The sequence below is a fragment of the Plectropomus leopardus genome, chromosome 7, assembly GCF_008729295.1.
Source record: "Plectropomus leopardus isolate mb chromosome 7, YSFRI_Pleo_2.0, whole genome shotgun sequence".
In the NCBI taxonomy this organism is placed as follows: Eukaryota; Metazoa; Chordata; class Actinopteri; order Perciformes; family Serranidae; genus Plectropomus; species Plectropomus leopardus.
This window is the reverse complement of record NC_056469.1, coordinates 34,293,758-34,306,682: the sequence shown is the minus strand read 5'-3', so window position 1 is coordinate 34,306,682 and position 12,925 is coordinate 34,293,758. Positions and strand designations below refer to the sequence as shown.

Here is a 12,925-nt window from a genome sequence, read left to right as displayed (position 1 = left end):
CGTTGGTATAACCGGTGTTGTTGTCATGGTTTTGTTTTTCTTTGTTTTACTGTTGTTGTCATGGTTTTGCTTGTGTTGATGTGACTGTTGTTGTGGTGGTTGTCATGGTGACAGTTATTTTTGCTTGCTACAACACTTGTTTATGTTTCTGACTAATTATTAATCAGTTTGGAATGAAATTTTACATGACAAACTGTAATTATGACGCTCTGCTCATCACCTGAGTCACCTGAGAAACACCAGGAAACAGCTCCTTATTCTGCCTCACTGAGACGACACGCTCACACACAAACTGAGAGACGGACGATAAGATTCACCTTCAGACGAGAGAGACATCTACAGGAGGGATACTGGGAACACTGGAATACTGCCATTTTAACCCCCTGCTGACTAAACACTGAGATTTTTAAGATCAAAGTCAGAGTAACTTTCAGGGACCGGAGCAACTGAGCTGCTGTGTTTTCAGCTTCACTCAGAAGCTAAATGTCTTCCAGATCAGAGGACGATCTCTGCTGTTCTGTCTGTCAGGACGTCTGCAAAGATCCTGTCATCCTGCCGTGCAGCCACAGCTTCTGTAATGTTTGTCTGCAGAGCTGGTGGACGGGGAAAGATGTCTTACGGTGTCCAGTTTGCATGAGAAAATATCGTCACGGCGAGCTGGAGAATCTGTGTGTGAGCTTCTTCCATGAGAGAGGTTTGAAACCTTCAGAGGCTCCCAGATTCAGACCTGTTTATGAAGCTGCACGAGACAAAAAGAAACTTCAGGAATCTCTGAAGCCTTTAAAGGAGAAGTTAGAGGATTTTGAAGACATTAAAGTGAAGTTTGAGCAAATGGCAGAATACGTTCACGTCCAGGCCCGGCGCACAGAGATGCGGATTAAGGAGCAGTTTAAGAAGCTTCACCGGTTTCTGGAGAAGGAAGAGGAGGCCAGAATGGCTGCACTGAGGGAGGAAGAGGAGCAGAAGAGTCAGAGGATGAAGGAGGAGCTGGAGGCTCTGAGCAGAGAGATAGCAGCTCTTTCAGACACAGTCAGAGACTCAGAGGAAGAGCTGAGAGCCGAAGACGTCTCATCCCTGCTCAACTACAAGGCTGCAGTGGACAGAGTCCAGCAGCGCCCCCTGCTGGAGGATCCACAGCTGCTCTCAGGAGCTCTGATAGACGAGGCCAAACACCTGGGCAACCTCACCTTCAACATCTGGAACAAGATGAAGGACATGGTCTCCTACAGTCCTCTGATTTTGGACCCAAACACAGCTGGTGAAAGACTCGTCCTGTCTGAGGATCTGACCCGCGGGTGGCGAGGAGACAAACAGCATCGCCCTGATAATCCAGAGAGGATGGACTACTACTGCTGCTCCGTCCTCGGCTCCCAGGGCTTCAACTCCGGGACTCACAGCTGGGACATCGAGGTCGGAGACAGCAAAGGCTGGACACTGGGTGTGTTAGCCGAGTCCGTCCACAGGAGAGGACACATAGAGTGTGGATTATGGAGGCTGTGTTTCTCTTTCGGTGTGTACTACGCCTTATCCCCGTCACAACAAGACACGAATGTCCGAGTGCAGAGGAAGCTCCGGAGGGTCCGAGTCAATCTGGACTGGACCGGAGGGAAGCTGTCTTTCTCCGATCCCGACACCGCCACACACATACACACCTTCACACACACTTTCACTGAGAGGATGTTTCCATTCATTAACAATGTGGACAATCTGCCACTGAAGGTTTTCCCGCTGAAGGTCTCTGTGAGTGTACAGCAACATAAATAGATGATGACCATCGCTATTTTCCTCTTTTTTATATGTTTTTAACTACTGTGTTTGTCGTATTATCCATGTCCCAAATAAAGACATCAATCAATCAATCAGTATATTTCAAGACGTACTGTTGTCTATGTTGCGTGTGTTGTCTTAATGATGCCGTTGGTTGTCACTTGTTAGGATGTTTAAGTAAAGAGACAAATGACAAGTGAGAAAATTTTGACTATAAAGTAAAATATGTCAACATAACGGATAAATAGTACAAACCAACAACTTTTAAAATAATGTGGAACTGTTTTTAGTCATGTCAAAGTTTATTATTCATGGTCTAATCAGTACATTTGCCTCCACACTAATTTTGTATTTTTACTTCAGTTTGAGTATTTCAGTATGTTACAGTCTGTATGTAATAAATGTGTCAGTGTGGAAATGATAAAAATGTAAGTAAATAATATCAAATCGTGAAATGGAAAAACAGTTGCAGAGACAAAAATGAGGCTCTTTCTGTATTTTCTCAGTGACTCAGTGTGTTAGGGACGCTGACTGGTCCACAGTGGGAGACACACTGAGCTCCCAAAAGTCCCTTCACATAAATGTGGAACCAGTTTGGCTCATTTAAACATGAAAATGTGACGCAGAGAAGAGATCTCTTACCATCCGACAGCAACCAAAACATAAAAATTAAGAATTAAACATCAGCGCGCTTTAATGTATAAAAAACCGACATTAATAGTCATGGGTAAGCTGTGTGACTCATCTCCCCAGTTACACCAGTAAAGGGCAGGCGGAGGACGGGCGTTCTGCCTCAGGCTACAAGACATGAAATGAGGACGAAGGCGTCTGTTCTTCTTCATCCTTCAGGCTCAGATTTGTCTTTTCATCGTTAGAGGTTTCCTCATTATGAGATGATGTAACGTGGTGGACACGCTCCGCTGTGACCTGAAGTCACAGTGACGGAGAGAAAAAGCTTTCTGAGCTGCAGCGAAGAAGATCTCTGCACAAAGGAGGCGTCACTTTAAAGTCTAACACAAACTAGAGAAGTGCACTCAGGTGTGTTTTTTGGGAGTAGGGTGGGGGATCAGGGGCTGCAGGGCAGGCTGCATGTACAACATGTGCAGTATGCATGACACACACACACACACACACACACACACACACACACACACACACACAAACACAAACACACACACTAACACACACAAGAGAAAAACACATGATCCCCTTCAGGCGTACACCCGGAGGAGATAACCAACAGTGTTTCCGTCTTCCCTCCAGACCCGAGTTTCTGTCAGTGTGAAACCTGCCTGAGGGAGCGTCCTTGTGGTCTAAAATGTGTCCCTGTTTCTTTGTTGCATGACATCCCGTCTTTCTCTAGAAACACCTCCTCTGTCTCTACTAGTCACCATGATAGGTGTTGTGTTTCATATCGTTAAGCTCTTTCTGATACTGGTCCTGATTTTGTGATATTACTGAATTTAAATGGGAGAAGAAATCCAAATATATTGAGAAAAAACAAATGTATTTTCAGCAGATTTATTCTGCCTTTAACAAACTGATGAAGAATTGTCTGATATTTCTTACACATTTGCACGTATCTTGTGTGTAAAAAAAAAAAAGCATACCAGTGTTGATTTTGTCCTAGAAAACTGTCTCTCTTTTGTGTGCACACCCGTAGACCCAGCGTGAGTCCAGACTGAATGAAACTGAGGGTTCAGGTTCAGTGGTCAGTGTGTGTTTTTTACCTTCATGGCGAGGGCGATGAGCGCTCCCTCCGTCGGTCGTCCCAGCAGATTGTGATTCCTGATGACCGAGTCGTTACACACACAGCCAACCTAACATTAAATACACACATTCATCACTTTATCTGGTCTCCAACAACAACAAGTACGAAAATACAGCAGTTTTTGTTGGTATTTTACAGCACAAGATGAATTTGTACACTGTCATAAAACACAAACTGCTCTGGTGCGGTGGGATTCTTACAATCTAATTATTTTAAATGTCAGTAAATATAATATTTTGTCTGACTGACTAGACAAGTGTAACTAAATTCTCCAGATTTCTCCTAAGCCTGCAGGACTCACCTCTACAAGCTTGCTGACAGACGGGCAGGCGAAACCGTGGACGACCTCTCCGTCCAGTAAAACTTCTCCTGCTCCGTTGTAGCCGACGCCCGTCACCTACAAAACAACATAACAGGTAAACATCTCAGACACAACAAGGACCCACTAAAAACAGGCTAATCAATCTCATAACAAACATTATAAACAGACTAAATAGATAGTTATCATATTCTAATTTGACTTTTTTCAGTCCCTGTTGGTGCTCATGAAATCTGCTGCTTTTGTTGGCGTCTAAAGATGAAGACTTCTTCCCTGTCGGTTTGTAAAACTCTGACTTTGTCTGGTGTTGCAGGTCACATTATTAAGAAGACATCCCATTAACAAGGTCTCCTGTTCCTCAGTCACCTGACCCAGTTCTCCCAGTATGGCAGCTGGGACCTTCAGATGAAGGAAGTGGGTCGTGCTGCAGGAGACTCACTGAACCGTCGTCGGGTGTCAGACGTTACCGCAGCGCTCTCATTTCTCAGCCATGATTTCATTTAAAGGGATAGTTCATTCAAAAATGGATGACTGAAATGAGTCATTATCTTCTCACCTTCATGCCGATGGAAAAGTTTTATAGTCGAGAAAACTTGTCAAGTTGTTTTGAAACACGTCACTTGTGTCATGTTTTTAGCCTTCCTCGTAGGCTGGCACCTCGAGGCTTCAGGACACTTTGGACGAGCTGTTTGGAGACATTTTGTGGTTTTGTCATGCATTTTTTTTAATGTTTGAATCCTGGTCACCATTTGCTTCAATTATTTGAGAGATGAGTGTTTTCCCCGTGAACCTCCGGCAGTGTTTTGTGGACAATAAAACTTAACTCGATTTTCCACCAGCAAGAGGGTGAGCAGATAATGACTGAATTTTCATTTTTGGGTGAACTATTCCTTTAACTTTATCTACAATAATAAATAAATAAATAAAAATTAAATGAATAAATGTGTGTGTGTGAGTAAGGGACATATAATGCACAGCACAGTCTGACATACATATACACACATTTATAAGACACTTGACACAAACGAGACTCTTACAGACGTTTTGTGTTTGTATCAAGAGTCAAATTCTTTAGGAATAAGACTTTGAGCTGGTACCCATAACAAAACTTTTTTGTGTGTTTTTGTTCTGAGTGATGAAGGGTTCAGACCTCAGCGTGGAGTCCGTCTGACGTGAACAGCTGAGTGACCGTCATCTCGTTCTTGGTCAGAGTTCCCGTCTTGTCCGAACAGATCACGTTACAGCAGCCTGACGGAGAAAACAATGATGCAGTTGTGTACTTTATTGACTCTCTGGTTTTGTGTCGGGTGATACTTTTTCATGCACCACATTTTTCTGACTGCTGCAGGTGTTAAATCAACATTTTACAAACACTGCATGAACATTTCTGTCCATTATTGAGCCCTAAAAGTTTGATTTTCTTAAACAGGAAAAAAATTCTCATTCAGAGATAGTAGTTCAGCCCATTATAACAAAAGTCACCTGGTTTTTCTGTATTTTATCTCTTAATCTGTCTTCTTTTAGAAGTCTTTCATTTCTAAAAAAGTTTTTGAAATACGCTGATTTCAGACAGAAACTAGTTTAAAATAATTAAACTAGATTTCTTCACTTAGTGTAAGAAAGAAACAAAACTTGATCAGCTGTTTGTGTAACAGACGCAGTAAAACTGTTGTGTGTTACATGTGAAATGATAACAGATTGTGTATAAAATATAAAACGTACCCAGAGTTTCTACGATGGGAAGCTTCTTGACGATGGCTCTTTTCTTCACCATGCGCATCACACCGAGCGCCAGCGTCACCGTCACCACGATGGGTAAACCCTCTGGGATGGCAGCGACCGCCAGACTGAAGGGGAGGAGAGGTGATCAGTGATCAATAACCAATACAATAAATCACTTCAGGTACACAACAGAGACATTTTGTTATCAGAATGATTCGATTACAGGAACAAACTTTCAACCGGTGACAAATTAAATTTCGACTGTTTCCTGCTCTGTGACACAGTCTGACCTCATCAGGTGGTTTTCTAACTTCTGACCTGAGATCTGTCCTAAACTGTGTCCACATTTTTGGGATACAGCTAACAGTTATTCACATTATCGATTAACCCTTTCAAACCTGGATGTACATCAGTTTTCTGCCTTCAGACGCCTTTTAAAAGGCGGTTTGATTTCTTTAAAAAACATAAAAAAGGCAATTTTGCATAAAATGTCCCGCAACGCTGGAAAATATCTCTGTCTAAAAATAACACAATTTCATATTTAAAATTATTTACAGATTTATTCTAATTTTAAAGTATTTTTTTCAGGTCAGTTCCTTGTTTTTGTTTTGTTTGCTGTTTGTTTCTTTTTTTCTGACAATTTCCAGGTAAGTTTTCTAGTAATTTTTTATTCTGTCCTAATTTCTTGCAGATTTTTGGGTCTGAAGGTCAATATCCAGACTGAGTTCAGGTTTGGGTCTCTGTGGAGGCATGGTGGAGCCAAATCTGACAACCTCACTGTGACTTCAGGAAGCTGCAGACATTCACTGCACCGGCTGTTTAATGAGGAACAGATCAATCATAAAATTCCTTTTTAAACAACCAATTATATTTCTGTTTGTGTTCAGATTAAACAAACCAGATACAGCGTGTCAATGATTGAACTTCAGAGGGTTTTATAGGTGTGTTGTTGAACTTTGGACGGAGCTGGGCGGGCTGTTTCCCCTGCTGTCTAAGCTTGGCGAGAGGTCCGTTAGTTATAATGTGACAACAGAAGTAAAGTGCAGACTGACAGCTGCTAAAGCGTCTGCCAGGGTTCAATCATTGACACACACACACACACACACACACACACACACACACACACACACACACACACACAGTCTCTACATCATCAGTCAGTAGATTCAGTACTGAAGAGTGAAAGTCAGATACCTGACACCGATGGTGAACATGTCCAGGATCCTCTTCCCCTGCAGCCATCCCACCAGCATGATGACCCCTGAGACACAACACAGAAAACACACACTTCACACACACTCATGACATGGAGACGCAGAGGAGAGAGGCCTGATGCAGGACTGAACTTACAGTGATGCAGCAGACCGTTCCCGTCTGGTGCTCTGAGACTCCAACTCATCTATAACCCATCGACTCTGAGCTGCTTTACGACTGAATTCACCTGCTCCCCATTTATTCATCGTTAATGTTTTTAACCCTTAGGGACTTTTTGGTGCATTTTAAGCACTTCCCCATCTTCTTTTTTTTTATATGTAATTTTGGCTTTGTACATGCATGTTTTGTCAAGATTGTGTATTTGAGTGTAATCAGTGAATTTCCAGGTCAGCTCCTATAATAAGTCTAAAATACACTGTGTACATCCAAACTGACATTTTTGATCCCACAGCCACCAAAGCAGAAAAACATGACTTGTATCATTTCTTGGTGTCATTGTGGGCTTTTGACTTGTAATTTGTCATTTTTACTATTTTCTACCTGCTGAGGTTATTCATGCACTGTCACAAACAATGTTGCTGCAAATCATTGACACATCGCAGGTTGTGACAATCAAAAGAAAAAAATCTGCTTTGCAGTAGTACATTCAAAATAAGTCTTTTCTTCATGTGAAAACATGGCGGCATCATGAGAAATGTTAAAATTCTGAAAATAAATTCATATTTGATATTTATGATTAGGACTGATGTTGGCTAAAAAATAAAGTAAATGACAAGTAGAAAATAATATTAATGCGTAATATTTTTAAAAACTTGATTCTGAAAAGCACATTTTGTGCGCAGAGCGATACAAGTGTATGTCATACTAAAGCTGGCCCGAAGGGTTAATGTGATGTTGCTGAGTTCTAATGTGTGATGTTGTATTTTATTTGCAGTCCTTGTATTTAAGTATTTTGTTGGTTTTTAATGTACTAGGCTGCTATGACTGCTAAATTTCCCTTTAGGGATTAATAAAGTAAACAAACAAACACTATCTATCTATCTATCTATATCTATTTATCTATATATCTGTCTGTCTATATCTATGACTATCTATCTGAAAGCAAACAGCCAAACCTATGATGCCGAAGGAATAGAGCGACAGCTGCTTCCCCAGAAGGTCCATGCTCTTCTGTAACGGTGTTTTAGGAGCCTGAACAACACAAACAGGAAACAGATTTGTTTACTTACAAAGTTTTAATGAGCTGATGCAACTAGAGAATGCAGTGTGATTACCTACAATCACATCTGAAAAGCTGAAAAGCGTAGCTGTAAAGGCAGAAATGTGAAATGGGATTGTTCAGTCCTAAATAACCACTCTGCTGCTGAGCGGCCCTGACAGTGGAGGAGGCTGAGGCTGCACAATTAATCAAATATTAATCACGATCACAGTTTTGGCCTCCCACACTTGAACATGATAGATTGCAATATTGACATTTAAAATGTGTGCCCTGCTCTTAGAGAAAACACTGCTGCATTTCAAATCAAGGGCTTCCTAAACAGACAGCCGGCCTCCACTTTTAAAGAGTGGTTAAACTCGGCGTGCACTCTGCAGCCGCAGACTGTGAAAGTCTTTTCCTAAATATCACGCCTGCAGACAGGGCTGCAAGATTTAGCAAGAATGAAAACTATGACCAAAATAATCATAATTTTCATTTTTGCCATAACCAAAATTTGTGGTCAACATAGAGATCATGATTATCTATCACATTTATTTTCTGTTTTTAGGGGCAAAATATTTTTATTGCACTTTCACATTTAAATAAAGCCCTGCTTTCCCTTTCACCTTGTAGTACATTCCTGCTAATTAAAAAATATTTGCATCACAAAAAAACATACAGAAAAGATTCCTGAAAACAATGACTAATCGTGATAAATAATTGTGATCTCAATATTTATAAAAATGCACGTTATTAGAATTTTGGATATAATCTTGCAGCCCTATTGAAACAGCTCTATTGATAACTATAGAAATTCATGATTCATATTCAGATCACATTCAGTATGCAGAGTTCCCACGCATTTTTATGCACAGAAATTCAAAACTTTTCCATAATTTTTCAAGGATTCATTATAATATTATTTCTTGCCTTGCGGTTCTCAAACATATCAGATTCAAACGCAAAAAAAAAAACACAAAAAAAAAATGGAGAAAGGTACGTGATAGTAAACAAAACGTCACACATTGACGCATATTAGAGCTACATCACGTCCCCAGCTCCACGGAAAATTACTGTAACAGTTTCATTACACACAACAAAATTCCATGACTTTTCAAAACATTCAAAGACTTTTCAGGCCTGGAAAAATGCAATTGTGAAATTCCATGACTGTTTCAGGTTTCTGATGACTGCAGGAACTCTGAGTATAACTTAAAGGTTTAAAAACATCTTTCCAAAGGTCTACAGTTCAAAATGAGCCTGATGACTGACGCTGGCGCATTTACAGAAATGTGGATTAATGTTTGTTCTCCTTTTAAATAAAATAAAATACAAACTGACCTCTTCTGCTTGCATCATCTTGAAAACCTCCCCAAACTCTGAGTTCTCACCAGTTCCTATAACAATACCCTGAGGAAAAACAAACAAACAAACAAACAAACAGATCACATTATGTACATACATAATATTTTGTATTATTTTGTTTATCTAATATTTAATATTTTTTTATAGCATCTACAATCCCAGGTGTTAAGACTAGTTTTGCGTCTTCTGCTTTGCAACTAATTGTCTGTTTCTGACTGAAAAAGCATAATGAAACTAACATTTGTTAAACAAAGTGAAACGTATTGATCCTGCAGGTACCTTGGCTCTGCCGCAGCGCACTAGTGTCCCCATGAAGGCGATGTTGCTACGGGACGCGATGTCTCCGTTGGTGGACGGCGGCTGGTGGTAGGTGGACTTGGAGCAGGGGGTGGTCTCCCCCGTCAGGCTGGACTCATCCACAGAGAGGTCGGTCGCCTGAGGTGAGACGCTGAGTGAGTCGTCCATAAACACGCTCTATTTTTCACCTTATTTTTATCAAGCTTTGTTATCTTTATTTTATCTGACTTTTACTCGTATTTTCAACTGTGTTTTATCCATGTGAAGATGCATTCTATGCTTTTTATTCTAATCATATTTTATTTTAAATGAGGGTTTAATTATGTCTTCTCTGTCTTTTGATTTGAAGCACTATTATTATTATTATTATTATTAATTGAACTTTACAGACTCTTTGAATTAAGACGTGCCCTTTAAAAAAGCTATAACGCACTTAAAAATACAAAACAAAAAAAGAAAACCCAACAGCCATGCAGGAGAGCCCACTGTAAACTACGGAAGCCCAAAGAGAGGGGAAAGAGATTAAAGGGAGAATCTAGATTTATATTTTAAAAATAAACTACTAATTTGCATTAATTGATAAAATCGATTTATGACCCGGCCCTCATTGGAGCTGATAAATATCTGTGACTATCGCAGAGTCGTTTTACAAGTGAGTGGATGCTAATTGTAACCTTTCCCATCACATACAAAAGTGAGACATCAGAGGGGTACAGTGGATTTTTTGGTGCAGTGGGTTGTTGATTTCCTTGAAGGACCAGCGTCACTGAAACCCAATTACACATCATAGTTCATACATATTGAGTTGCATGTTTGCTTGCAGAAATTTGACATTTTTACATGTCAAGCTGACCTACTACCATCCAAAAGGCTTTTGTTAAATCGGTATTTAATTAGAATTAATTAACTGGACGTGCACCAGCTGAACAGTGGATATATTGTTCCTGCATTTACTTCTAAATTACAAAGTCCTTTCGAGGAACTTCACAAAGACTCTTCAGTTACACATCAGATCCTTTCTGGGGAATTAAAGGAAACAGGAGCTGTAAAATAAAGCTCAGCACTGAAGCTGTGCTGAGCAGCTTCCTGTGTGTGTAACCGTGTGTGGACAGTTTGTTCCTGGAAAAATATACATCGATGATCGGTGAGCCTGCACTGGATAAAAGACTGACCAGGGACACTAGAAACACGCCCCAACGATGGCTTTTGTTCTGATAATCAAGCAGTGTGTTTACGTGCGTGTGCGTGTGTGTGTGTGTGTGTGTGTGTGTGTGTGTGTGTGTACGTACCTCGACGAGGCGAAGGTCAGCTGGGACTCTCTCTCCCACCGACAGACAGACGGTGTCTCCAGGAACCAGCTCTCTGGCCAGCAGGTGCTCCAGGTTCCCCTCCCTGATACTGAGAGAGAGAGAGAGAGTTTTCAAACCGATCTTTATTTGCATAAATCTGCATCCAACAAAAACAAACATTAATTCATGTTGCACACAAACATTCACAGATGCACAAAGAGCCAGGGAAAAGGATCAAATTAAAGCATCTTTAGAACATTAATGAGGGCATCAAAAACAGCCAACACTGTTTTTAGGTTTTCTCCTGCAGACAATAATTTAATTAAATGTAAACATAAATATCAATCAATAAGACGAAGCACACGATCAACAAGTGCAAACAAAGAGGCAGCCTTAAACCCTTTGAAACCTCAGAAACATGGGGGAAAGGCAACTTAGGGACAAATGACACATAAATAAGCAAGAAATTCGTAAAAATCACTTGAAAATGATATGAAAATTAGCAACAAACACAACAATAACAAACAAAAAAACAGCCAAACAAACAAACAAAACTGGGAAAGTTAAATAAAGTTTAAAAAAACAAAATTAAAAAACCTCAACAATTTTTGTATATGTAATGATGATAATTATAAATATAGCCCTCTGTTTTTCAAAAAGCTAAGAAAAAAACCAGCAGTTTTCTTAACATATTAATTTCTTGCAATATTAAAAAAAGTTATTTATTTGAAAAGTTAAATTATAATAGTTGTCGCTTTTAAGGTATATTGACATTGACAAGAACAACAGTACAATACTTTCCAAATTGGGGAGAGAGACAGAAAGAAAGAGAGAGAGAGAGATTGAGGGAGGAAGTGGAGAAAAATAAATCACAGCAATGATCCTTTCCTGATAGTTCAACCACAACACAAGACCTTCTCAGCTTACTGGCCTGCTGTTACAGGGGTGTGTGTGTGTGTGTGTGTGTGTGTGTGGGTGGGTGTGTGTGTGTGTGTGTGTGTGTGTGTGTGTGTCTGCCAGGTGGACGGCCAGCTGCTCCTTCACTCTGCTGTTATTTGAAGTGTAAATCAGGACCTGAGAAGTTCGTCAAACTCAACCATCAGACAGATCCGTCTCAGAAACGCTCCTTCGATTAACCCTTTAGATTAAATCTTGGAATTTGCAGCTCAGCTCCTACAATAAGTCTAAAATACACTGTGGAAACTAAATAGTTACATTCAGACTGTTAAGGTAAAAAAAATGCTCCATTGAAACCCATTCAAACTGACATTTTTGATCCCACAGCCATCAGAGCAGTTCTGGGTGTCATTCTGGGCTTTTGACTTGGAAATCGTCATTTTGACTATTTTCCACCTGTTATTGTCTTTTTTGTGCAATGTTGCTGCTAATCATTGACATATCCCAGGCTGTGGTCATCCAAAAATAAATAAATGAATTAATTAATTATTGTGGGGTTTTTTTCATCTAAACATATAGTGGCATCATGAAAACAAAACCTGGCATTTAAAAGAGGTTTAATTCTGAAATAATTAATATTTTATATGTTTGATTAGGACTGATGGTTAAAAACATAAATTCAATGAAAGAAGAAAATAATATTAATGGGAATTTGTTTAAGTCTTATTTTGAAATCTGCAATTTTTGTGCAGAGCGGTATATGTGTGGAGTATGTAGCATTGCACAAAAAATAATAATGTATAAAAATCTGCTAATCATTGACATATCCCAGGCTGTGATGATAAAAAAATCCACTTTGCATGTAGTAAATTGAAAATAATAATACATTTTTTGTTTTCTTTTAAAATCTAAAAACATAATGGCATCATGACAAAAACCTTTAATGGGTTAAAATTCTACAAATTAATGAATATTTGCTATTCATGATTATGACTGATGTTGGTTTAAAAAATAAACTTAATTAAAGTAGATTAATTACATTAATGTATAATATTTCTTAAAGCTTAATTTTGAAATGTGCATTT

At 39.6% G+C, this 12,925-nt stretch overlaps 2 protein-coding genes across 3 annotated transcripts in view; one reads left to right on the top strand and one right to left on the bottom strand.

Annotated features, from left to right (window-relative positions):
* The window catches only part of atp2c1 (ATPase secretory pathway Ca2+ transporting 1), a 48,845-nt gene that overhangs the window by 8,128 nt on the left and 27,792 nt on the right, over positions 1-12,925 (bottom strand). For both annotated transcript variants that reach the window (XM_042489548.1, XM_042489547.1), the window contains exons 7-15: positions 10,944-11,052; positions 9,637-9,792; positions 9,334-9,402; positions 7,910-7,985; positions 6,774-6,840; positions 5,580-5,704; positions 5,008-5,105; positions 3,840-3,935; positions 3,498-3,587 (exon numbers count right to left, since the gene is read on the bottom strand). In XM_042489548.1, the coding sequence (XP_042345482.1) occupies positions 3,498-3,587; positions 3,840-3,935; positions 5,008-5,105; positions 5,580-5,704; positions 6,774-6,840; positions 7,910-7,985; positions 9,334-9,402; positions 9,637-9,792; positions 10,944-11,052 (886 nt within the window). The remainder of the gene's footprint in view (positions 1-3,497; positions 3,588-3,839; positions 3,936-5,007; positions 5,106-5,579; positions 5,705-6,773; positions 6,841-7,909; positions 7,986-9,333; positions 9,403-9,636; positions 9,793-10,943; positions 11,053-12,925) is intronic.
* On the top strand, positions 275-1,857 carry LOC121945397 (nuclear factor 7, brain-like). Its single transcript, XM_042489549.1, has one exon. It carries the CDS (start codon positions 484-486, stop codon positions 1,762-1,764), a length of 1,281 nt encoding a protein of 426 aa, XP_042345483.1. The 5' UTR covers positions 275-483; the 3' UTR covers positions 1,765-1,857.

Bases quoted from the DNA above. Each gene is read 5' to 3' on its own strand.
- LOC121945397 (XM_042489549.1), top strand. From the start codon at position 484: ATGTCTTCCAGATCAGAGGACGATCTCTGCTGTTCTGTCTGTCAGGAC.